The sequence below is a fragment of the Girardinichthys multiradiatus genome, chromosome 20 (genome assembly GCF_021462225.1).
Source record: "Girardinichthys multiradiatus isolate DD_20200921_A chromosome 20, DD_fGirMul_XY1, whole genome shotgun sequence".
Classification (NCBI taxonomy): Eukaryota; Metazoa; Chordata; class Actinopteri; order Cyprinodontiformes; family Goodeidae; genus Girardinichthys; species Girardinichthys multiradiatus.
The window spans coordinates 737678-765596 of NC_061812.1; the positions used below are offsets into that span (position 1 = coordinate 737678).

At 45.7% G+C, this 27919-nt stretch overlaps 1 protein-coding gene across 1 annotated transcript in view; it reads right to left on the minus strand.

The window, feature by feature from the left end:
* The window catches only part of LOC124856655 (metabotropic glutamate receptor 7), a 197983-nt gene that overhangs the window by 25672 nt on the left and 144392 nt on the right, over nt 1-27919 (minus strand). The window contains exons 6-8 of the mRNA XM_047347353.1: nt 25007-25207; nt 17787-17926; nt 4426-5361 (exon numbers count right to left, since the gene is read on the minus strand). Of these exons, the coding sequence (XP_047203309.1) occupies nt 4426-5361; nt 17787-17926; nt 25007-25207 (1277 nt within the window). The remainder of the gene's footprint in view (nt 1-4425; nt 5362-17786; nt 17927-25006; nt 25208-27919) is intronic.

Here is a 27919-nt window from a genome sequence, read left to right on the forward strand (position 1 = left end):
GAAACTGAGGTTAAAGGTGCTGGACAGGCCAAGCATGCCTCCAGACCTAAACCCTATTGAACATCTGTGGGGCATCCTCAAACAGAAGATGGAGGAGCACAAGGTCTCCAGCATCCAACAGACTCAGTAGAGATGCACAGACTATCCTCTCCCCAGACACCTCCTCCAGCTCCTCCGGGGGGAGCCCAAGGCATTCCCAGACCAGCTGAGAGACATAGTCCCTCCAGCGTGTCCTGGGCCGTCCCCTGGGCCTCCTCTCGGTGGAACGTGCCTGGAAAACCCCCCGAGGAAGGCGTCCAGGAGCCATCCGATACACATGCCCGAGCTACCTCAACTGACTCCTTTCGATGTGGAGGAACAGCAGCTCTATGGATGGCTGAGGAAGCTCATTTCAGCCACTTGTATCCGGGATCTCGTTCTTTCGGTCATGACCCAAAGTTCATGCCCATAGGTGAGGGTAGGAACGTAGACCAACCGGTAAATGAGAGCTTCGCTTTTCGGCTTAGCTCTCTCTTCACCACAACGGACCGGCACAGCGCCCCCATTACTGCGGCAGCCGCACCGTTTCGTCTGTCGATCTCCTGCTCCATTCTTCCCTCATTCGTGAACAGGACCCCGAGATACGTGAACTCCTCCACTTGAGGCAGGAACTCCCCTCCAACCTGAAGAGGACAAGCCACCCTTTCCGGTCGAGAAACATGGCCTCTGACTTGGAGGAGCTGATCTTCATCCCAGCCGCTTCACACTCGGCTGCGAACCGCCCCAGTGCATGCTGTAGGTCTTGGCTAGAGGGGGCCAGCAGGACCACGTCATCTGCAAAAAGAAGAAACAAAATCCACTGGTCCCTAAACCAGACCCCCTCCGGCCCTTGGCTGCGCCTAGAAATCCCGTCCATAAAAGTTATGAACAGGACCGGTGACAAAGGGCAGCCCTGCCGGAGTCCAACATGCACCGGGAACAGGTCTGACTTAGTGCTGGTAATGCGGACCAAACTCATGCCAGGCTTGTACAGAGACTGGATGACCCCTAGTAAAGGGCCCCCGACTCCATAATCCTGGAGTGCCCCCCAAGGGCACCATGTGGGAGATGGTCGAATGCCTTCTCCAGGTCCACAAAACACATGTGGACCGGTTGTGCAAACTCCCATGAACCTTTGAGCATCTGAAGAGGGTGTAGAGCTGGTCCAGTGTTCCACAGCCAGGACTAAAACTGCACTGCTCCTCCTGAAGCCGAGGTTCGACTATCGGCCGGTCTCTCCTCTCCAATACCCTGGCATAGGCCTTACCAGGGAGGCTGAGGAGTATCGTGATCCCCCTGTAGTTGGAACACACCCTCGAGGCCCCCTTCTTATGACAGGGGACCACCACCCCAGTCTGCCAGTGCGGAGGCACTGTCCCCGACCACCACGCAATGCTGAAGAGGCGTGTCAACCATGATAGCCCCACAACATCCAGAGACTACACACACACAAAACAAAATGAAACACATTTACATAAGTATTCACAGCCTGTCCTTAATACTTTGTTGATCCACCTTTGGCAGCAGTTACAGCCTCAAATCTTTTTGAATATGTTGCATCAAGCTCACTTATCTTTAGGCAGTTTCCCTCATTCTTCTTTGCAGTACATCTCCCATTTGGATGGGTTCCGTCTGTGCACAGCCATGTTCAGATCTCTCCAGAGATGTTAAATTCGATTCAAGCTTGGACTCTCGCTTGGCCACTTCAGGACATTAACAGAGTAGTTCTGAAGCAACTCCTTTGAGATCTTGGCTGTGTTCTTTGGGTCGTTGTCCTGCTGAAAAATTAACCGTCAGGCTGAGGTCAAGAGGTCTGGAGCAGGTTTTCATCCAGGATGTCTCTGTACGTTGCTGCCTTCATCTCCCCCTCTACCCTGACTAGTCTACCAGTTCCTACTGCTGAAAAATATCCCCATAGCATTATGCTGCCACTACCATGCTTCACTGTAGGGCTATGGTATACTGGTGGACACACAATATTTTGTGCCCATGACTGTTAGCAGCAGTGAGTCTCTTTTGTTTGAGTCAGAGCAGCTAAAGCCGGAAACATCACTGCAGCCTGATTATATGAAGTCTGCCAAAACACTGGACCAGGATGGCATCTCATGCTGTGTCCTGCTCTGCAGATAGGTACTAAAACCCTTCACTGTTCTACTTTGGAGCAGAGCAGAAGATCCCAGAGTTACTGTTAAAAGTGATGTCATCACCTCCAGGTGGCAGAACACCGATGATGCTGCAAATAACCACAATTGGTCCCAAGCTTTTGACTTTAGAAACAGTGCAAACCAACAATGTTGCAAACAGCACAAAGAGCAGTGCACCTAAAACCCAGAAAAGCTGAGAACCTTTTCAGACTCTGATGAATAAAGGACCAGAACCTCAGAGGGAAAGTTCTGATCTTATTTGTCCAACAAGCTGCAGACTAAAAGAAAAGGATTAATACTGTCTTCATGAGATGTTCATCATCCATCAGAAGGATTTGCGATATAATAACACACACATCCTTCTGCAGAGCTCTTGACCCATTTTGAGGCTCTGCAGCCGAACTTTAATCAGTAGCAGCTGCAGGATCAGAGGGATATCTGTGCTTTTTAATTCACTCTGCTGCTAAGGCTGAAGTACTTCACTGCACCCAGAAACTACAGGTAGAAACAAAAAGTGTCCTTCTTTAAAATCTGCAGCTTCTGTTTCACTGCTAACACTCATTTGAAGCTGTCTGTGATGACACCAGCTGGGGAGGGCGGAAACTCACATTCAGAACCCGTCTTTGAACTTAAAAGGTTCTGCTTCCGGAGGCTAAACCCGGTTTGCATCAATCAGGAAACACTTCAGAACAAAAAGCACCAGACTAGGATCCTAAGTGGGTTCAAGTGGAGAAAAAAAGGAGCAGAGAGTTAAACTAAAACCATCAAATGAGCTTCAGATGTGAAACAACGAGATGCACATGATGAGGATCTAAACAATTAATTACTAAACCAGTTTAAAGCAGTTTTATCCACCGTTTGAGAAACTGGAAGCAGAATCACCCATGGAACCTGCAGAACTCTTTGAATTCAGTCAACTCCAATATGCTGCTGCAGAAACAGTGACAATGATTAGAGTTACAAGAAGCTGATGCACACACATGGTGTCAGCCAAAGATATGTTTTACAGTGTATGCTCCACATGCTGCACATTGGACCACCTGGCCTCATGTCAATGCATCTTCTGTGGCAGCTGACCTTTGTGCACTGATTCACTGTCAGGAGATTGGGTATCTGCCTGATAACGTCATCATGACGCCACCTTTGTGCTTGTTTTGGACATGCTGGTTGCCTGAATATCTTAAATCCCATCACTGGTCTGTATTTGGACCAAATTAGGTTCTGTCTGGGTGCTGACCACCAAAGTGGGTGGTGCCAAGAGAAACTGAGGGGCGTGGTCAAGTGTGTGGATAAGCGGAGGGGGTTAAGTGGTGGTGTGGTCAGGAGGACGAAGGAAAGTGGCAGCTAGCTTAGAGAGTGACCAGAACGACGCTGGTAGTTTCACCATGGCCAGATCTTTAGAGGTGGAGGATTTTTCATTTCCATCGATCCCAGAGATTGAGGGAGGGTTTATGGAGACCAGGGGGCCTGAGCCTTATCAGGCTACCGAGGCAGTGGAGGACAAAACGGGTCCAGTTTCTGCGTGGCTAATGTTAGCAGCATCATAGCTTAACATGGGCTAACGTTCAAAGCTGTAACAAACTTTCAGAAAGTTTACATGTAGATTTATATTATCTCCAGTAAAGCAAATGATCACAGGTGTAAAGCATAAAACGCTACGATCAATGCTGGCAGGTCCAACTTTTGACTCACTACAGGGGCGTGTCTGAGTGAGGTGGGTTTATACCTGAACGTGGTGCTGTGATGTAGACATGGACCAAGCTGGACCATTTCATCCAATAGGAAACTTCAACTGCAGAAGCAACTGTGCAACCCACAGAGGGCAGCACTAACACGGTTTTCGGACAAATATTGCAGAATTAAACAAGTTTACATGAAAATGTAAAAAATAGCACAGTAACATAAACATAGCACCCTGAAGGCCCAGTTTATATGGTTTATCTGCAAAAAAAGTTGATTTGGGGTTTAGTTCCACTTTAAGGACAAAGCTGAACTTGGAAGTAAGGAGATCCTGAGTGATTCACTCATACCATGAGTTTTTATTTTTGTCATTAACCATTTCCTCTTAATAATTAAAGAGGTGCAGATGGAACTGAAGTCTTTGTGTCACAGTGGGCGGGGCCTCAGACAGCTTCAATCTGCAGGATCGTCATCTTTAGTAACAAAGTAACACAGCAGGTTGGGTTTTTGAGACATAAACATGTGTTTATTACTCATCTAAAGAGTCTGTGGATAGAGAGTCAGAATTGAAAGAGTGTCATACCTTCTCTGCAGACTGAGCCGTGCCAAAGAAGATGGGAATGAAGGCCAGCCACACGATGCAGGTGGTGTACATGGTGAAGCCGATCGGCTTGGCTTCGTTAAAGTTCTCCGGGACCCCACGGGTTTTTATGGCATAAACAGTACACGTAACCATCAGTAAGATGCTGTAACCCAAAGAGCAGATGATCTGCAGATCCGTGATGTCACATTTCAACACACCCCGAGCCAGGTCGGGGTTAATGGTCCTCTGCTCGTCAAAGTCTATGATGGTGTTGGGTGGATCCACTCCGAACCAGATCAGCACCCCCAGTAGTTGCACGGAGATTAGGCTGAAGGTGATGACCAACTGAGAGGTGGGGCTAATCAGTCTCGGCGCTGTCACCGACTTCTTGCCCTGCTCAAAGATCCGATAGATGCGGTTGGTTTTTGTGAGCAGGGCGGCGTAACTAATGCACATTCCCAGACCCAGGAAAATCCTCCGGAATGAGCACACACCAACATCCGGCTTGGCTATCATGAGGAATGTGATGATGTAACACAGAAATATTCCAGTCAGGAGGACGTAGCTCAGCTCCCGACCAGACGCCCGGACGATCGGAGTGTCGTTGTAGCGTATGAAGGTTGCCATGACAAAGATGGTGGCGATGATCCCCAACATGGCCAGGAACACTGGAATCACTGCCCAGGGGGAGTGCCACTCAAGCTTTATTATGGGTATGTGCTGGCAGGAGGTCCGGTTGGTGCTGGGCCTCATGCTGTAGGCGCAGAGCTTGCAGCTGAACTCATCAGACTGGTACTGGTACCCGTCGCAGGGCTCGCAGTGCCAGCAGCAGGGCATTCCCTTCACCACCTTCTTCCTCTCTCCGGCTCTGCAGGGAAGGCTGCACACAGAGCTGGGAATGTCCTGCTCTCCCTGAGGCCACTGCAGGTCCTCCATCTGAAAGGAACAACAGCAGATCAGAGAATGCCAGAACTTTTGTTTCTTTGTCATGTGTTCTCTGAGTTAGTTCAATACTGTGAGGTTTGAGCTTTACTTGAGACCCCAGCTGAAATACAGTCTTACTCAAAGAGCCACAATGATGTTTTTCTGAAAATAACTTCCACAAACCAGAGAAATACAGGGTTAATTTCTCCAGCCAAAGAGACAGGTTGACCCAGGATGGTATGAAAACGGTGCTTTAAAATCATTGTTTGGTCAGAAACCAAGTCAGTTATAAATTTATACACCTGCAACAAAACTCTTGATGGAGTTGGTCAGAAATAGATTCTATTAACAAGCTTTCTGGTTTTGGTTGTATTGTTTCTGGATCCTGGTTGATGGGGACTTTCAAGAAAAGGTCATACCCATGCAACCATGGGACCAAAGATCTTCCAGGGAGTTACGCCTTAAGGTTTGGACCATGGACAAGTGAAGCTGCATCTAAGAAGACCTAAATACAGAAGACCTTACAGTTTTGTGAAAACGTTGTTCCTGTTTAAGGTTTACATTCTGGCAGACATTTGCTGGGCAGCGGAGAGTCGACCTCATAGCCGCAGACACAGTAAGTCCATCAGACCTTCACTCTGCTGCATGACCTCAGAAGCAGAAACATGCAGCTCTGTCTCTGCTGCAGATCTGGTATCATGAACATGGAAATATTTTGAGTTTTCCACTGCTTGACATCCCAACTTTTGATTTGATCTGATTCATGGTCAGCAACCTTTTAATACGTAAAACAGTCTGATGTAGGTTCTCCTATGGTTCCTCTGCATGGCGGCAGTCTTATCTGACAGAACAGAGTTGGGTCGAAGACACATTCTTAGTTTCGTATGTTCAGCTATTTGCTGATGTTGTAGAGGTTCACTGAGTGGAGACACTTCTTCCTCCTCACAGTAACCTGGCTGAATAGGAGGAAGCACAGAGATGGTAAAACATCTGAGTGCTGTGAAGTCACTGGAGGACATCAACTGAGGGACTCTGTCCTTCTCCACCTCAGATTCATGCCTTCAGCTTCAGATTCTGATCCTGAGCCAAAACAAAGGTCTCGGCTACAGATAATGAGTTATGAATTCCCCGTTAGAGGAGCATCAACACAGAGGAGCTCCTCCTGTCATGTTAGGTCTGATTTATTCTGTCAATTTAATCTGATGAACTGGAACAAAGTTTCAGAGAGTAAATGCACAGTTTACCAGGAAAGCATCATTACAACTGGAAAAGGTGGAACTTTCTTGTATCCTAGATATTTAAATTTAAAAGATTTTATTAGAAACAGGAAACAGATCAGAGGCCCATTCAGGAGCTCTGCAGACTGATGGATGTTCAGTTACTGTCTGTTATTGTATTTCTATGATCACGATGGTTCTGAAAGGTAGCTGGGATTTGTCGGACAGGAAAACTCTGAGGAACCTTCTGAGCTGAGCAGAGATGGACAGCAGAGGACCTCCATCATCCTGGTGTCTGCAGATAATCCTTCTTACTGCATTTTACCCCTGTTCTCATTCAGTGTGGGCATCGTTCTTCCGTCCATCCATCCGTCCGTCCATCCAAGCATTATGAAAAAGCCCTGCGGGACCTGATTTTCTGCCGCATTTAACACATAAAATCTGGGAAACAAATCGTTTCTGCTGCAGCTTCATGAATGCACCCAGACTGAACTCAGGTCAGATTTAAGGAGCATCTGTGTCGTGACCTCGGCTGTCAGCTGCTCAATAATTCATCAATAAATGTTTCATGGAGCGTCACAGTCACTAAACTGAACCTGACAAGATGTCTCTGTGGACTGAAATCCCTGAGTATCCACCGAGAGTCCAACATGTTCCCTCGGCTCTGCAGCTGAGGATCCTAATCCCACAGCTCTTCGGCTGGTGATTAAGGCTCAGGGTTCTAAACCCTCTGACGGTCCGTCTCTGAGGGATGAAATGAGACGTAAAGCAGATCTGCAGGTCAGACACCCCAAATGTAGAACCACCTTCAGCATATTAAAGGGAACAATAGTATGAACAGCTCTGCTCAACTATAAAAATATGTGAAAATATTTTAAAGTAAGCAAAAATTAGATTAAAATTAGAAACCCTAATGACCCAGAAAGATGAAAACCCTAAGATGCAGAGGAGAAGCAGACTTTGGTAATGATGTGCACACAGTAAACATCTGAGACGCGTATCCGACCCAGACCTCTCTGAGTTCTTCAGAAGTAAAACCACATTATCATCATCATGATCATAAAACATCTGAACAAGCCATGAGATCAGTCACAGAGGAATATCTGAGCTGGTTCTAAGGATTAGACTCCTCTTTGTCCTGCAGCTTGTCCTCCTCACCTGTTGGGTTCAGATACAACGGATCAGTCCTTTGAAAATAATCCTGGGTTGGATCAAATTGAGCAGTGGGTAGTGGGCTGCAGGTGCGAGCAGGTGGGAGGTTCTACCTGTTCAACTGCGTATTGCTGCCTTCAGGGGGCGCCACTCATTGAGCTCCATGTGAAAACCTCCATGATAGGAGCTATTCTGTTGCCATGGATACGTGTTTTTTTCATCCATAAATGTTTTTCTGTGAATTCTTCATCTGACTGCAGCTACGCAGAACTGATCTCAATTTGTCCTCCACCATTCTTCTTCAAACAACTTCATAAAGTCATAAAACATCCAACTGAGGCAGCTGCATGTCTCAGTCAAGTTGCTCAGAACCTCACAGGTCCATTAGTGTCTCTGTAGAACAGCTCCAGTGGTCCAACACATCTTAAACAAACTTATGTTTGGATCTGAACATTGCTGCTCAGAGCAAACATCTCCATAAACTGAGACCAGAGTTAAGTGAGGAGAAGCAGACTGCTGGGCTCTGATATGAATACTGCAGAGTAGAACATCCAATACTGGATGAACCAGATTATTGTTTTTATAATTTATATTCAGAGGAGATGAGATGTTTCAAGAAAGCTGGTCTTTCACAGAATCTCAGGTGTCCACAAAACAAGATATATGAAGAGGAAAACAGCAGAAGAAGAGGTGCAGTGATGGATCTTTACATGCAACGGAGTGAGTCAGGAGGAGGAGACTCTCAGCCAATCAGATGAGGCCCCCATCCCAAATCCTCTGCAAAGATCTGCATCTGACTGAAGATCCAGTGAGGAGGAGTGGAAGTGCTCGTTCTTCCAGAGACTGAGGTCAGATTTCATTAAGGAGGCCGAGCTGCTTTCAGACTTTAAAGACGAGAAGCATCAGATTAGAAGGATGCCACAGTGTCTGCCCCGCCTTGTCTCAGCTCATTACTCCATCTTCAACTTCACTGGGTGACGTCTTGGATCGATTGTTCTGTCCCGGTTCTGATCCTTCAGAAGTTAAAACATGAAAGCAGCTAACTCCCTTTATTATGTCTGGTTGCATAAATACTTTAGTTTAAAAACACAGATTCTGCTTTCAGACAGAAACACTAAAATAAAAGTCTTCATCAGAGAGAGAAAGATGTCCAAATTCCAATAAACCTTCACTTGTTTGTCAGGAGTGTATCTGCTTGTACTGGAACAGCTGTAACTTCTGTGAGAAACTGGGGAAGAAGCCACACAGAGATCTTCAACATCAGGACAGCTGAAACAGTCAGCTTTTGTTCATTTGGTTGTGAAGGAGAAAACACAGATGATAATCTGAATTAATCTAATCCAAGGCTGGGAATAGGATGAAGAAAGGTCTTCAGTCTGAAGAGTTTCAGCAGCACAGAAAAGAAGGAAAGTCTGTTTTCTCAGAAAGCTTCCTTACAGTTGATAGTGGATGGCAGAGGTTCAGATCTACACCGTGGATTAAGAGCCTCTATGATGTCAATGACCTACACAATTAATCTGAAGTTGGTTGGATCATCTTCAGTGTGACAGCAGTCATGACAAGTGCTACCATCTTAGATGACCTCTTCTGCACCCTCAGGTAATTCTGCTCACACGTGAGGAGTCAATCCACACCTGGGCATGCCTTTCTGACTCAGGACACGGCAGGATGATGGAGCCAAGCCAGACTAAAGGTGTCACATCTGTACCAGGGTCAGTTTCCTCACCATGTCATGATTTGAAGGACTTCTCCATATAGCTGAGAGGTTTCTGTACCTCTACTGTCAGTTTCAGTCATGCTGTGGAGAAGCATAAAAGGGTTTCTGTGGTAAAACCCGACCACCTCACCCCTCGTCCAGCAGGTCCGAACATGAGGAGAACGTCTGTTTCTAGCTTTATGTCTAAAGGAGGCAGGATGTGTTGTGGTGTTTATTGGTGCACGGAGAGTGTGGATTGGTTGTTCTAGCCAGGTGAGTGGAGTGTAATCCTGTTGGTTGTATCAGAAGATCAGAGCATGGAGTTGTAGTGTAGGCATCAGGAGAGCATGGTCAGCTCAGCTTCAGGTTCATGCTTCTACTGCTCCCTCCCTCCCTCACTCCAGTACCCCGGCATAAACCACCATGAGCTTTCCTCAGAGGTTTTGGACATGCTCAACACCCTCCATGAAGCTCATGAGGAACACAAACCACACACTGCATTCTTATTGCAATCAGAAGACTTCACCAAGAACCTGCAAACAGCACCTACCTTCTGGCTGATTCAGATGTTCTAGCAGACCACTTCATATGGACATCTGCCTCTTTTTTACTGCTGTTCTAAGTTCTGGTGTCTTCTGTGGACTTCTGCATGTTCATGTTCCATCATGCTGGAGGTCAGTGGAAGAGCAGACAGAGTTCACATGTTGATATTGAATGTTGATGAGAAACGTCTACATGTCTGCAGACAAGTCTGGTTTCATCAGGTTGGTTTGATTCTAGAAACTCAAATCCTTGGAGGTCAGGATGGTGTTTCTAAGGCTTCAGACTGATGTTGGTTGAAGACCACTGGAACCAGTAAAGACACTCACTGGTTCTGCGTTCTGTGAGGATCTATGTTCTTACTCTCCTGTTGATGAAAAGTTGCTTCATGATGTGTTTTATGGTCGTCCTGCAGGCAGCTCAGTGATTTCATTAAATCATGTTTCTGCAGGGATTTTATTAATTTGCAGTGATGCCTTTTGAATGGATGAAGCTGCTAATCCTGGAAGGTTGGTGTGAACATTTTAATCCCCACAAATGCATTCCTCGGAGAGGGGATTACAGTCAGGTGACACTGAGATGGAAAATCCCATATGTTTGCTTTCAGCTCAGCTGTAATGAACTGACGTCTGATGCCGTCATCAAGTTGCGTTTTAAAGTTTCAATTTAAGGTCAAACAGAGAAAAAGGTGTGAAGTGGGAGGAGCTCCACTTTACCTGAGTGTAAACCAAGAACACGCAGCGGCTTGGAGCTCTCAGTTATTTTCTTATTTTTTAATGTTTTTAATGTTTTTGGTCTGTTTTTTGTTATCTGGTCAGACAGCTGAAGCACTAAAACAGTACAGCAGGGAAGAACTACTGAAAATTAAGGATCAGACTTCCCAATTTGTATTTCTAAAGCGGGATTTTATCCCACCAGAGCTACGACGGTTAGAGGAGGTTTTTACTGTTACACCTCTGTGGCTCAAGAGACGGAGAAGATACCGCAAACAAAAATGGGGCAAACGGAGCGGCATACACGCTAGGTTACGAGCAAAACCACACAGACCGGCTCTGCCCAACCTTTTCATCGCTAACGTCAGGTCTCTCGTCAACAAACTAGATGGGATTTGTGTACGAATCGCCTCCCGAAGGATAAACGGCTGTGCTATGATTGTCACTGAAACATGGCTGGATAACAACATCCCTGATGCTGCTATGGAGCTTGAGGAGCGCATTTTGTTCCGGGCAGACAGAACTGCAGCATCAGCCAAGAGTAAAGGTGGATGTCTGGCCTTGTATGTACACAACTCCTGGTGCATAGCCACTAAAACCATTGGAACATTTTGCTCACCTGACCTGGAATATTTGGTGGTAAAGTGCAGATCGTTCAAGCTGGTAGAGTTCTGCTCCATTCTGATCGTTGCTGTCTATATCCACCAAAAGCTAATACTAAGATGGCTCTGGAGGAGCTCTGCTGCCTGATAAGCACAGATGAATGCTCACCCTGAGGCAGTTGTGATAGTGGGTGGAGGTTTTAATCACGCAGAACCAAATTCCACAAATTCATAAATTTTCCAACGAGAGATAAAAATATCCTGGATCAGGTCTATTGCAACATCAAAGGGGCATACGAGGCTGCTGCTGGTCCACATCTGGGCCTGTCTGACCACATCACTGCTCAACTCATCCCTGTCAGACCCCTGATCTGCAGATCAAATCCCATCATCAAAACTGTTCAGGTCTGGACTGAGGAGGCCACCTCATCGCTCTGGGACTGCTTCGAGATCACTCAATGGGAGGTTTTCAAAGAGGGATCAGATCTCGAGGGCTACACATCAGCTGTACTGACGCTGCTCAGAGCCCGTGATGCTGCCTACAGGTCATCTGACAGGCTGGCTTACAGTAATGCCCGAAGAGAGCTGAAAAAAGGAATACAACTGGCAAAGCAGTAGTACAGGAGACGCATTGAGGTACAGTTCAATACCAACGACCCACAGAACATGTGAAGAGGACTCAAGACTATGGCAGACTACAAGAGCAGCAGGCAGCAGATCAGTGATGATCCCTCTCCTCCTAAAACATTGAACTGTTTTTTTTCTAGACATCCCTAGCAGCAGAGAAAATAATGCACCTGTTAAACTAGAGGAACAATATCAGCCTCTAATTCTACAGCTCAACCAGGTGACTTATTCTCTGAAGAAAATTAACCTCAACAAAGCCGCAGGACAGGACAAGGTGTCAGGAAGGACTCTGAAGTTATGTGCTGATCAGCTGGCAGGGGTCTTTTTAGACATTTTCAATTTCTCCCTGCAGTTTTCCACTGTCCCTGTCTGCCTTAAGTCCTCCATCATCGTGCCTGTACCAAAGAGATCTGCTGTGACTGACTTGAATGATTACCGCCCAGTCGCACTAACCCGATTCATAATGAAATGCTTTGAGAGGATCATCCTGAAGCACATCAAGGATAGCCTTCCTGCTGGCCTGGACAAGCATCAGTTTGCCTATAGGAGGAACCGGTCCACAGAGGATGCTGTCTCCATTGCACTACATACAGCCCTGACACAGTTGCAGCATCCTGACACTTAGGATGTTATTCGTCGACTTCAGTTCAGCATTTAATACCATTATCCCGGAGAAGCTGATAGTGAAGCCACATGACCTGGGACTTTCATCATCAATGTGTGTTTGGATCTGGGACTTTCTCACCAACCGACCTCAGGTGGTGAGAATAGGGAACCGAACATCGTCCACACTGGTCCTCAATACAGGCACACCACAGGGTTGTGTGCTTAGTCCAGCTCTCTTCATACTGTTCACCCTCGACTGCACAGCCATCCACACCTCTAACAGGGTCCTAATGTTTGCTGATGATACCACCGTAGTGGGTCTGATAACGAACAATGATGAGACCTTCTACAGAGAGGAGATCCAGCACCTGTCCCAGTGGTGTTAATTGAACAACCTGGTGCTCAACACCAGTAAGACCAAGGAGGTCATAGTGGATTATAGGAGGTCCCAGGAAGACAGTGCATGCACCTATTACCATTCAAGGGGAGATAGTGGAGCGTGTGGACAATATCAACTTCCTGGGTATCCACATCACCTCTGACCTGACCTGGTCACTGAACACCTCTTTTCTGATGAGGAAAGCCCAACAAAGACTCTTCTTCCTCAGGAAACTGAAAAGGATTGGACCTGTTGCTCAGATGCTCAAATATTTCTATATAGCTGTGATTGAGAGCATCCTCTGCCTCAGTATGACCGTGTGGTACGGCCACTGCACAGTCCAGGACAGAAATGACTTGGCCCGGGTGATGAAAACTGCCCAGTGGATTGTGGGGGGTCAGTTACCAAACCTGGACTCAATTTACGCTGGCAGACTGCAAAGGAAGGCCAGTTGTATTGCTGCTGATCCCACCCACCCAGGATACAAATTGTTTGTACCATTGCCTTCTGGGAAACGATACAGATGTATAAAGACTACGACCACTCGACTAGGGAACAGCTTTTTCTCAAGAGCTGTTAAATCCGTCTGTCCACCTTCCATCTCCTCTGCCCCCCTGCAGACACACTCACACCCATTTGCTGCACATTAAGGACAAATTGAGATTCAGCAACATATATAAGATTTATTATTTTATTTATTCATTTACTTATTACTGAGGGTAACACAGCAATTTTGTTATGTTCTAGAAACATTATGACAAATAAAAGCTTATCTTAATCTTACCTGCATTTTATTTACTCTTCTTCATGTCCTTACTGCAGCTACCAGAACCTCCAACTTCTCTTACTGCAAACTGGACCGCATGTTCTGATTATTTAAAGTTTCATTAAAACTTCTGCTTTTCCCACAGGGATGTGAAGAATTCTGAAAGTCAACGTTCACCACACTTTAGGACCTTCTGAAGGTACCAGTTTGGTTTAAGACACAGCAGCATTCAGATGAACATGTTTGGCGAGAAGCTGTTTGCATCTGAGGTCCAGAAGATGCAGCAGGACCTGGAGGTAATGTTCAGAAGAAGTAAAGAAGGAGTGGTCGGATCCGTTTTAGATAAGACACAGACAGCCGGGTTTCATGAGCACCTCAGCATGTTCAGCACATACACTTGACTATATGGGTCATTTATTTCAGTATTTCTGCTCCATAGGCTCTCTATGGTGTTCTGGTCAGGCCCGTTTGCTGGCCAATCAAGCACAGCAACAACATGGTCATTGAACTGGCTTTTGGTACCTTTGTGGACCGGAACCAAGTCCTGCTGGAAAATAAAATCAGCATCTCCATAAAGCTTGTCAGCAGAAGGAAGCATGTGTTCTAAAATGTCCTGGTAGATGGCTGCATTGACTATGGACTTCGGAAAACCCAGTGGACCAGAACCAGCAGATGGCATGGCACCCAAACCATCACTGACTGTGGAAATTCAGACTAGACTACAAGGAACATGGATTCTGGTCCTCTCCACTCTTCCTCCAGACTCTGGGACCTTGATTTCCAAATAAAATGTAAACTTTATTTTCATCTGAAAAGAGAACTTTGGACCAATAAGCAACAGTCCAGTTCTGGTTCTCCTCAGCCCAGTTAAGATGGTTCTGATGTTGGCTCTGGTTCAGGAGGGGCTTGACATGTGAAATGTGACATTTGTAGCTCAAGTCCTGGATCTGGCTGTGTGTGGTGGTCCTATAAGATCAGGAGCTCCAAAACTCTTGAACAAGCTTTGCTTCACAGTCCCCTCAATGTTATAGATAACCAGGCTGCTTGTGCACCTTCTACAATACTTTTTCCTTCCACTTAACATTCCACTGATATGCCCGGGTCCAACACTATTTGGACAGCCACCTTCTTTTACCTTTTGGGGCTTAGTGTCCAGCCAGTCTTCTCTGTGATCATGTCGACCAGAACACAGTGATAGCAGAACATTTTGGTATTAAAACCTTTTTTATTGGTCTGATTTATTATTGTAATTTCTGAGAAACTGAATTATTGGTTTTCAGTGGCTGTAGGCTAGAATCATCAAAATGAACAGAGAGAAACATAAAAATAAGTCAGCCTGTTTGTAATGAATCTGCTTCCATAGTTTGTTGCTGTTTTTCAGGCACAATAAAACATGCATATTTTCACCCTACTTAGTAGAATACTTTATTTAATCTCAGTTTGACAATTTTAACAACTGTTCAGAATTTATTTTCTCGTAAATGTTTCCCTTACTGTTCACTTTAATGTTCCTTTGTGATCTTTACAGTTTTTGACCTGCATGTTTCCTTTTTCCTTTTACTTTTACTACAATTGAGGCTCTTCTATTCTATTCTATTCCATTCTATTCTATTCGGGGATCATATTCATTTGTTTAGCATTATTGATGATATTGTAATTTACTGAGAGTCAGCTGAAGAACAAACTCAGTATGAAGATGAGTCATTATTAGCATTTCTGATCCCACTGAGAACCTACAGAAGCTGGACCAGAACATTAATCTGAAACTAATTTTGTTGGTTCTGTTTAACTGTGTGGAACATGATGTGTGTTAATGTTACAATGTTCCCAGCATGAATCAGAGTCCAGCTGAGGCAGAAAATTAATAAATGAAACTGATGAAGTTTTCTGCTTAACTGAGGATCCTGGGTGGGTTCCAGCAGAGAACGAGTCGCCCCGTCCCGGAGCAGCTAACAGCTGCAGAAACCCAGCAGAGATCCATCAGAACCAGAGTCAGCATGATTGAGCCATTAAGGCAGAGAATCAGGATGAACAAAGCAAACCTAAACAGAAGACTTCCCCTCATCGTCTCCACAGATCCGATTTGTGGCTGCAGCACATTAGGATAATTGATCCCCACATATCAGCACAGAAAGCCCCTCAGGGAGCAGCTTTTTCTTCTTCTCTCACTCTGTTAACAGCCAGTTCAAACAAAGGTTACCCTGCTGATTACTCCTCTGAGCCTCCGTACCAAATTACCTTCCAGTATCACTTCACATGTTCCTCGACTCATTCATTCCAGGTTCCCAGTCATACAGGAACGTATAGCTGCAATAATGACCCCCCTTCTGTAACATGGAGAGCGACGCAGCGTGAAATACACTCCTAGGAGTTATGAGGGCGGAGGGAAAGGCGCAGTAATGACAGGCCTGTCGGCAACAACTCTGCCACATCTGGAGCACCCGGCCCGTTCAGGTGAATAATTTAGTGTTGTAAAAGAGCAGATACGTGGTTCTGAATTCAGAGGAGGTGTAGACCTGTCCAGAACCTGTGGGGAAAACAATGAAACAGGGGGAGAAACACGCAAGACAAAACAAGACAGGATACTAAAAGAGGTGGGGTAGAGATGTGTTTCTGAATTCAGACAGGCTGTAACCCAGTCCAGGACCAGTTGGGGCAGGATGAGACAGAGGGAGAAGGGAGAGAGATGCAATGAGACAAAAAGGGACAAAATGACATAGTGATAGATAAAAAATGAGGTGGGAAAGACATGTGGCAGGACAAAGACACACAGATGGAAAGGAGAATAGATGCACAGATAGAGAAATGGACCAACAGGTTTGGTTGAATGGACAGATGAGTTCAGATGAGCAGAAGGAGACAGACGAACATGTGAGGAACAGGTTAGATTCAAAATGAGACCAAGGTGGTGGAACATGGCTGGAAAACAGCAGCTTTACTCTGAGCTCCTCCTCCTGGAGGATGGAGTTCCTCACTTTATCTCTCTCTACACCCCCACAGAGTCATGATCCTCTTCATCATCAGCAGCAGTGCACTACTGGAGATGAAGCTCTGATCCATCTGTCCATCTCCATCTTCATCCGGCCGTCATTCAGGAACAATGCACAAAGGTACATGTCTTCCCCCAACCTGTAAGGGGCGATCTCAGTGTCTTGGCTGTGTTTTTGAATCATGTGTGGACAGCTGCATCGTTTTGTGTTCAGATGAAGTCAGTGTCTGTGCCAGTGAGGGTGAAGGTGTCTTCACTGGATCACTATGGTTCCAGTTGGTTCTCCCGCTGAAGATGCTGATCACCGGGGCAGTTCTTCCTGATTGGGTGAAAATCTGTCTGCATCTTGTCAATCAGAGTCAGAACATTCAGATGTAGACAGGTTTTCTCCTCAGTAAAGAACATGTTCTTAAAACAAGCTAAAGGTCTACAGCCTTCAGTTCTGTTTGAAAGTTACAACATTTTGAAGCTTTTGATGAGATTTAAATGTGAACCTGGTGCTGTAATTGTTGGTGTTTGTTGCAGATCTTCTGACTTTCAGATCTGTACCTTGGAGGAATGAGAATGTTTGGTTGAGATCTGCTTCAAGCCTTTTTGGGTCTCAGTCCGGTTTGGCTTTAATGTTTTTTTTTGCACCAGTTTTAGTCATTTTTTGGTTTGTTTTATGCCTGGCCCTTTATGACAAAAGGAGATGATCTGGGCTGCAGAAGATCCCGTTGGTCCAAATGAGTCCAACAACACCTCATATTAGCAGTCCTGAACAAGCCTGCTGGAAAAGGACTCATGAGCTCCATAATCCACCATCATGTTGTTTTCGAGGCAGTCAGAACCTTCCAGCAGGAGGATTACAGGCAATTCCTACTGAATGATCCAGAACCACTGTGTTCGGTTCTCTGAGATCCTGCGGCTGCTTAATGGAGACATTTTTAACACGAGGTAAATGAAACCATGAAGTTTTTGTGTTGGTGAGGTGCAGAAACAGGATCTCAGAGTAGATCAAACCAGGAACGGTTTTAATTCTGACTGTTCTCAGATTGCTCTCATTCAGAGCTGCCTCATGCATTCTTCTCACTACATCTGAACATCTTCTCAGCTCTCTCAGAGTCTAATCAGATCAGAGCCAGATGCATTTACAGCGATGAAGACTTACGTTGAGCTGCAGCGTCTCTGTCCACTGTCCGATCACTCTGTATCCTGCTCCCGTCACGTTGTTCCACTGGTACTGGAACAGGTCGTAGCGTCCCGGAGCGTCGCCATTTCTGTTGAATGTCACTGAAGTACCGGCACTTCCTGTGGAGGAAAAACAGGGCCAAAGGTCACATCCATCTACTCTGAGTTTGTTAAAAGTTCCTCCTGTTCGTTCTCATCAAGTCTGATGCTGATTGGAGCACATGTTTTAGAGATGGAGGTCTTCACATGGGAACACAGAAGAAACAACAAACAGTTGTTTAATCTGAGCAGCTGAAGCTTTTCCTGCTTTAAGGTCAGGAAAACAATCAGCTTTCAAATCGAACTCACTATTATTAACACTGCAGAATGGATGGATGGATGGATGATGGATGGATGGATGGATGGATGATGGATGGATGGATGGATGGGTGGATGGATGATGGATGGATGAATGGATGGATGGGTGGATGGATGGATGATGGATGGATGGATGGGTGGATGGATGGATGGATGGATGGGTGGATGGATGGATGGGTGGATGGATGGATGGATGGGTGGATGGATGGATGGATGGATGGATGATGGATGGATGGATGGATGGATGATGGATGGATGGATGGGTGGATGGATGATGGATGGGTGGATGGATGGATGATGGATGGATGGATGGGTGGATGGATGATGGATGGATGAATGGGTGGGGGGATGGATGGATGGATGATGGATGGATGGATGGATGGATGGGTGGATGGATGGATGATGGATGGATGGATGGGTGGATGGATGGATGGATGGGTGGATGGATGGATGGATGGATGGATGATGGATGTATGGATGGATGGATGGGTGGATGGGTGGGTGGATGGATGGATGGATGGGTGGGTGGATGGGTGGGTGGATGGATGGGTGGAAGGGTGGGTGGATGGATGGATGGATGGGTGGATGGATGGATGGGTGGGTGGGTGGATGGATGGGTGGGTGGATGGGTGGGTGGATGGATGGATGGATGGGTGGATGGATGGATGGATGGATGATGGATGGATGGATGGGTGGATGGATGGATGGATGGATGATGGATGGATGGATGGATGGATGGGTGGATGGATGGATGAGTGGATGGATGAATGATGGATGGATGGGTGGGTGGATGGATGGGTGGATGGATGGATGATGGATGGATGGATGGGTGGGTGGATGGATGGATGGGTGGATGGATGGATGGGTGGATGGATGGGTGGATGGATGGATGGGTGGATGGATGGATGGGTGGATGGATGGGTGGATGGATGGATGGGTGGATGGATGGATGATGGATGGATGGATGGATGGATGATGGATGGATGGATGGATGGATGTATGATGGATGGATGGATGATGGATGGATGGATGGATGGATGATGGATGGATGGATGGATGATGGATGATGGATGGATGATGGATGGATGGATGGATGATGGATGAATGGATGATGGATGGATGGATGTATGATGGATGGATGGATGATGGATGGATGGATGGATGATGGATGGATGGATGGATGATGGATGGATGGATGGATGGATGATGGATGGATGGATGATGGATGGATGGATGGATGGATGGAGGATGGATGGATGATGGATGGATGGATGATGGATGGATGATGGATAATGGATGGATGGATGGATGGATGGATGGAGGATGGATGGATGGATGGATGGAGGATGGATGATGGATGGATGGATGATGGATAGATGGATGGATGGATGATGGATGATGGATGGATGGAGGATGGATGATGGATGGATGGATGGATGGATGGGTTGGTGGATGGGTGGGTGGATGGATGGATGGGTTGGTGGATGGATGGATGGATGATGGATGGATGGATGGATGGATGGATGTATGATGGATGGATGGATGATGGATGGATGGATGGATGGATGGATGATGGATGGATGGATGATGGATGGATGATGGATGGATGGATGGATGATGGATGGATGGATGGATGATGGATGGATGGATGGATGATGGATGGATGGATGATGGATGGATGGATGGATGGATGGATGGAGGATGGATGGATGATGGATGGATGGATGGATGGATGATGGATGGATGATGGATGGATGATGGATGGATGATGGATGGATGATGGATGGATGATGGATGATGGATGGATGGATGGATGGATGGATGGAGGATGGATGGATGGATGGATGATGGATGGATGATGGATGGATGATGGATGGATGGATGATGGATGGATGGATGGATGGATGATGGATGGATGGATGGATGGATGATGGATGATGGATGGATGGAGGATGGATGATGGATGGATGGATGGATGGATGGGTTGGTGGATGGGTGGATGGATGATGGACAAATTGTCAGTGCACGTCTTGCTGGCGCATCTGTGACCAAGACAGCAAGTCTTTGTGATGTATCAAGAGCCACGGTATCCAGGGTAATGTCAGCATACCACCAAGAAGGACGAACCACATCCAACAGGATTAACTGTGGACGCAAGAGGAAGCTGTCTGAAAGGGATGTTCGGGTGGTAACCCGGATTGTATCCAAAAAACATAAAACCACGGCTGCCCAAATCACGGCAGAATTAAATGTTCACCTCAACTCTCCTGTTTCCACCAGAACTGTCCGTCAGGAGCTCCACAGGGTCAATATACACGGCCGGGCTGCTATAGCCAAACCTTTGGTCACTCATGCCAATGCCAAACGTTGGTTTCAATGGTGCAAGGAGCGCAAATCTTGGGCTGTGGACAATGTGAAACATGTATTGTTCTCTGATGAGTCCACCTTTACTGTTTTCCCCACATCCAGGAGAGTTACGGTGTGGAGAAGCCCCAAAGAAGCATACCACCCAGACTGTTGCATGCCCAGAGTGAAGCATGGGGGTGGATCAGTGATGGTTTGGGCTGCCATATCATGGCATTCTCTTGGCCCAATACTTGTGCTAGATGCCAAGGACTACCGAACCATTCTTGAGGACCATGTGCATCCAATGGTTCAAACATTGTATCCTGAAGGCGGTGCCGTGTATCAGGATGACAATGCACCAATACACACAGCAAGACTGGTGAAAGATTGGTTTGATGAACATGAAAGTGAAGTTGAACATCTCCCATGGCCTGCACAGTCACCAGATCTAAATATTATTGAACCACTTTGGGGTGTTTTGGAGGAGCGAGTCAGGAAACGTTTTCCTCCACCAGTATCACGTAGTGACCTGGCCACTATCCTGCAAGAAGAATGGCTTAAAATCCCTCTGACCACTGTGCAGGACTTGTATATGTCATTCCCAAGACGAATTGACGCTGTATTGGCCGCAAAAGGAGGCCCTACACCATACTAATAAATTATTGTGGTCTAAAACCAGGTGTTTCACTTTCATTGTCCAACCCCTGTATCTCCTCCATAGATGTGTTTCAGCCTCTTCATATGAAATTATTTTTGGTTTTCAGGTGATTGAGCAGCTCTTGTGACCTTATCATGTCACCTGTGGGTGTGCACCTGCCCACAGGAGGCATTGGGGTGAAGGTTCTGGGAAGGTTCTTCATCTAGAAGGCTCAGCCTGGATCAACTGAGCTGCGTTTTCTCAGGAATTATTTAGAGTGATCAGTTCACTGAGGGCTTCAAGTGCCACTTTCTCCACATCACTAATTACCTCTGTGGGCAGATTTTCTCAGCTCCGTCTACGACATTAAAACCGGGCAGAATATTATCAGAAATTTTTCTAATAGCTCATTATGGAAATTTGGATTATAATATTTGCTTAATAAGTTAAATGGTCAAAGCAGAAAGTGCATGACATGTAAAGGGACAGGCAGTAGACGTTTGGGTTCCCCTGAAAACATCTTAAAGATAGAGCATTAAACTTCAAATAAGGTATTTCCTAAATCTTTAATAAATACTTTATTGTTTGAAAACAGGAACATAAAATATAGTTCAAAAGCAGTCGTAGCTGCAGGTTTTAAAACTTTAGGGGAAAAGAGTCTTCCTGTGCAGGAACTTCTCCCTTTGCTTAGTCAAAGGGACCCGCAGGATGATACATCCACTGTTGTGTAGGACAGTAAGGGCTACATGAAACCTTGACTGGCTCTTCCAGAAAGTCATTTTCTCATGATACCAGAACGTTGTGCTTCCTTCGCCTTTAGCTGCTAATCTGCTGTTCAGTGACAACCTTCTGTGAGTGGATGCTCTTTCTCATGACAGCAATAGGGAAGCATGCCGCAGGTGAAGATGCATGAATCCAGCCTGCAGCCATCATCACTATGCATCAAAACAGCCTCACATGCAGGAAACTGAAGCTGAAAGAACAGTTTTCTGGATCGTCAAGAACTTCAAGATGAGAGGTTCAGCGACAGGGAAGAAAGCTTCCAGATGGGACGTCCAGGGTTGTCCAGCAAGCTCCAGGACCACCTCATCCAGAGGACAGCACCACCAGTGAAGAGCTTATTCAGCCACAACAACAGGTGGGTGTGAGTGACACGGCCAACAAAGTTGAGGACTTCAGGACAAGGAGACACTTCTGCTCAGGAAAACCCTCAAAGACAGACTGAAACTCTGCAGGAACAATACGGATGAACAGAAGAAGACAGGAGCAAAGTTCTTCTCTCTGAAGAATCCTTCTTCTGATTGTTTGGAAGATCTGGAAAAGAAACGCTAAGAGCTAACCTGGGTCCTGTGTGGTGCCAACAGTGAAGCATCCTGATCCCTCCATGTGTGGCCTTGCTTCTCCTCCATGAAAGTGGGCTTCATACCGGAACACTAGCATAGACAAAGAGGGGGATTAAAATGTCCTCCAAGAGCAACTTTTTCCAACATCCAGGAACAGTTTGGTGATGATCTGTGGATGAAGGAGCAAGACTGATGCCGATCAAAATCAGGGCCATCTTCTCAAAGTGGAACTTTAGTCTTGAGTGCTGAGAACTTCAGTAATGTACTCCTACTTTCAGACTCAAGTGAAAAAAAAGTTATGAAAACTCTGAAAGCTAAGGAGATCGTTCCTTCCAGGCTGTTGCGCCAAAGCTTTGGAACGATCTCTCGCTCTCGTTACGTTCTCTTGATTTTGTAAAAGTTTTTAAGAGCAAACTTAAAACCTATCTCTTTTACAAATCTTTTTAACAGTTCCAGTGCATTGGATGTAGTTATGCTACTATAGGCTTGTGACTATTATATTTACCACTACCCTCATAGTGATGGTTTTTATTACATTTTTTGTGCCTTTATTGTTTTATCTTAATGTATAATTGTGCTCTTCTGTAAAGCACCTTGTGACATTTAATGTCTGTGAAAGGCGCTATATAAATAAACTTTTACTTACTTACTTACTAAGAATTTCTCTTACTCTCCTGGTTATTGAAGACATCTCCAGGGCCTGAGTTGGATTATCAGTTATAATCTACAAACGAGGGAAATTAGGTTTAGGCAATACGAAAGAAATTAGACTTCGCGTCATGTTGGGCTTAAAGAAATATTTCTGTGGAGCTTTTGGAGAGAATGTTGCACTATATTTTCACATCCAGATGGTGAGTGATTGCAGGCTACATGAGATGCAGTCAAAGGGACCTGAGATGTCCTCCCTTTGGACAGTTTTCGTCCACATCAGTTAAGGTGGGACTGAACTTCTCTTTAAGGTTTTCTTCCTCCAACTAAGTAAATGAGTGTCGGTGTTTCATCTTCTCTCCAGAGGCGTTTCCACCTAGAATCCATGGCTGCAGCGATCACATTTTCACATTAAGGGCTGAAACACACCTGAGTTAACCACCACCTGTTTGACTTTAGTCATCTAGACATGGTCGGAACAGATTAGAAGCTGCTTGGTTTTTACTACATGAATATCCTGGGTTGTTTCAGACATTCTTCATGCAAAAAATAGTGAAGCGTTCTTGTGTTGAATGTGAACCTATCTGAAGATTTTCACAATTGTGTCTTGCTTTTCTCTGAGAAAATTCCTAAATAGAAAAACTGATCTAGTGATTGGTCCTTGCCTGGGGCTGTTTAAACACGTCATCCATGTCATAGATCAGCTCTGAGGTTTACTTGAGACTCTGATGCTTCATAACTAACTTTTAAGCAATGCTGGAGCCAAGAAATGTTTACACCTAAATCCATTCTTACCAGCATTCTTATGAGATAAATACAGACCCAGAACATAGAAACTAGAGAATGATTTGAGAGTCGTTCTGGATGAGGTCAAAGTGCTAACTGCTCCTTAAGGTTAAAAATCACAGAGAAGTTTTATATTGCATGTGTGAACCTTTTAACTGAAACTTCAGGAAGACATAGTTGTCTCTTTCTGCTCGTCTCGTGTCTCTGCTGTCATTTTGTTTCTCTTTATGATCATTTGGTGCATCTTTATGCTGCCACTGCCCTCTGAGGTCTTTAAATGTGAGGAAACATTGAGCTTTAAGGTTGGAGATGGCCACTTAAACACTGATGGCTTAAACAACAGCAGATTAAACACTGAATGAATCACATGTTTAGAGTAAAATCCTCCCTCCTGGTATCTCCTCACTGTGAGGATCAGCAGCAGGACTCACCTTCCAGCAGCTCACAGTAAGATAATAACAGTGTGCCACTCTGCTGTCCTAACGGTACATTTCATTTGCATTTTGGTCACACAGTGGAACATCTTTGGAGACCAACTGCTGGAATAAAGCAGCTCTGTCTGCTTTTTATTGGCTGACTGAAAACAAAAGCTGGCTGACGAAATTCCTGCAGCAGTTTATGCTCCAGATCTCTGCACTGACTGGAAACCAAGGGAAAGACATTTCAGCGCCTGGCAGAGTGGCTCAGTGCCTTAATGAGTGACTTTGGAGCAGTTGCTTTGTGCTTCAGGGCACTAAGTCTAATTATTTCGCTTTAAACAGAATTCATCATCTGAGCTCCTAAACCTGCTGACTGATGGACTTTCAGAGTTTCTTCACTCTGATATTTGGCCTCATCTTTTCTCCTGCTTTGTTTGGTTTGACCTCTGCGTAAACGTGCATTTATCCCGCCGGGTGGAAACTGGGGGAGAACTGTGAAGATGGAAGATTTCAGAATGAGAGTCACGTTTCCCTTCAGTGTTTTACAATGAGGAGCAGCCTGGTGGGGTTGTTGTTTTTCACTCTGACGTTCTGCAGCCTTGGAGCTCAGAGGGCTGCAAACACTTTATGGGCCGCAGAAGGACGCCCTCATCGGTCCACTCACCGTTGAAGCTGACGCTGCGGATGTACTTGAGCAGTTTCTTCCCACCAGCCAGCTCCATCTCCAGGCAGATTCCTGACATGTCGGGACAAAGGTCCCGCTGCATGTTGTGCAGAGCGTGGGCCATGGCGTACACTGCATCAATCACAAACTGGACCTTTCCTTCCTGCTCGTACCTGGAGTCGATGCCGATCCGTTCCTGACCTGAAACAGACAGAAAATGGTGACTCAGAAGATTCAACGCAGGAAAGAGGTGGAGCTAAACAGACATTTGAGCTTCCTCACTGGTGAGAAGGTCATCCTCAAATGGCACCAGAGGGCTGTGGTGCTGGGATCAGGAGTGGAGTGATGGTGTTATCTGATGGTTACTGCAGTGACCAACTGTCTGAACAGTGAGTGAAGGTCAGCAGGCCCACATGAAGTCTTATGGAGGAACTAGAGAGCACTGATGGAGTCTGATAAGGGCCACACTGGAGGCTGGGTGGTCGGATTACAGAACCATCCTGCATGTGGAGCACACTCTTCAGAACAGTGCTGGATCATAGCATGTGTGGATGCCTCACTGCCTCACCCCAATGTGACCCCTATCATTAGCTACTCAGTGGCAGGCCGTGACCTTTGGTAGAAATGTGACCTTTTTGTGTTGCAAAAACAAACAATTCTATAATTGTGTTAGCAACAGTAATAGACACTGACCCGTTTAGGGCTTCATAGCTCAGTCATCCTTTCTATCAGAACCATCCTTCAAAGATTAACCGGGTCACAAAATGTTGGACTTTACCTGACTCAGCTATCATTTTGATCCCTTTTTCAGTTCTTCCACAATCACAGTTTAAGTTTGAGGATTTTTTTTCTGATTTTCCCACAGCTTAGAGTGTGATGATGGTTCTGACCCGTTGAAATACTCAGGACCTGATGAACGTCTGACGAACAGAGCGCTGCTCAGCAGGTTCTTCCTTCACAGATCATTCAGTTCATTAAAATATATATTGGTGATTTAGGATGGATTGATCCAGCTGAGCTAAGACAATCAAAGAAGCAGCAGTGAGGGTGGAGGTGTCTTCCTGCTGCTGTGATTTAGAACATTTGTGGATCTCATGAACCTGGTGGTACCAGCAGACCTAGTTCTGAGATCTCTGGGTGTGAGTCTCAGACTGCTCTGCTTTGTTCCAGCTGAAAGCTCTTTGGTTGCTTCAGTACGTGATGTAGGATGTTTCTGCTGTGCTTCCATCCAGCTCCTCTTCATCCAGACAGCGCCGCCCTCCATCAGCAGGCAGAATGAATGTTGGCAGAGGAGCCGCTCAGGATGAGCTGCACGCAAAATAAAAACTCTGAACTGCTACTGTTGTTTTCTTTCTGTGTTTGTGTTGGTTGAAGACAGCAGATAAATCAGGATCCATTTAGCTCACAGATTATCTGTTCAGAGCTGCAGCTCAGCTGAGAGGGACATCAGGAAACTTTCAGACTAACTCCAGACCTGGAGCTAGCATCAATTTTGTGGTTTCATCTTCATCATCTGAATGGGTTCAGGTTCATCACATTTAGCTGCTCACTGCATGAAGTCAGAGAGAAGACCAAGTTCTGTAACTACAGACAGACACCATGAAATCCCAACCATCTGAACATTGGAAAAGGACCTGGAGTCTATCTAGTCTGGAGAAGTCCAGACTCTCACAGCAAAACAGCAATAGGGGACGTGGCCCCTTTAAGAGCGTGCAAGGTAGGTGAGGGTAACAGAAGGTTCTACGTGTTTCTGCGTGTAGACAGGAACCGACAGGAACCAGAGCGATACAAATTAGTTCTGACAGAGAATGAGGTCATTCTGGGTTACCGCAACAAACGCTACGACTGCTTCCTGCTGCTAGAATGTCACAGGAATCAGGTTTGGTGCCAGATGGAAAATAGACCTGTTGAGGGACAGACAGCATACAGAACTGGACTGGTTTAGGTATTCTCCCAGTCAACTTCTGGTTGTTAAATAGGTTTACAATGATGAACATGATGCAAATATTTACAGGTAGTTTTTGGTTTGATGCTGTTGTCATATAATGAGGAGGTTTTGAAGATCCAAAGGGAGTGTGGGAGCCACATGGTGAATTGACCATGGAGCAAGGTAGGAGGCATTACCGTGGAACAGTTAACTAATGGGCCGGGCATGACAAACATGAGGATCCAATGGTGAGCAATAAAAACCAGAGGGTTTAATACAGAGGTAGGGTGGAGAATGGACCAATGAACAGGGGGGCTAATCAGCAGAAATGTGGAGCAGCTGCTGAGAGGCGGAATACAGGGCAGTAGAAGGAGGGAGGCTAATTAACACAGCTGAGCAGGACTTCCAGGGAAGTAACAGAAACATCTGAACACAGAATGAATAAAGAACCTAAACCACAATAGATGATCTACCATGGCAGCAACCGAAGAACATAAACAAGTAAAATGCAGAGAAAGAAAATGAAGTCAGAATCATGACAGCTGGAAGAATGCATGTTTAAATATGAAGCCAATATATAAAACACCTAAACATATTTTAAAATATTCTCAAAATCACCACATTGCATCTTGCTGCTGTCTCCATATCCTGCAGTTAGACATGCTGCCGAGAAAGGCCCAGATCCACTGGTACCGCTGCAAGGTACAGTCTAAGAACGGAAGTGGGCCAAATCTAGCTCCATGTTGCACCAAATGTTTGAGGAGAGAAAAGAAACCATCTGAGAGCTGGTTGTTCCTCCTGCTTCCTTTTTACATCTCTGTGGTTGGTTCTAGTGGAACCAGAACCAAACATGCAGGCTGGGGTTTGGTTCGAGGTCCGACAAATGATGATTTATGGTTTCAGAACAGGTTCATGTGACAATGAATAGACTGGACTAATCGTTTTCCAAAAAATAAATGTTTAATTTTAGAATATTATAATATGAT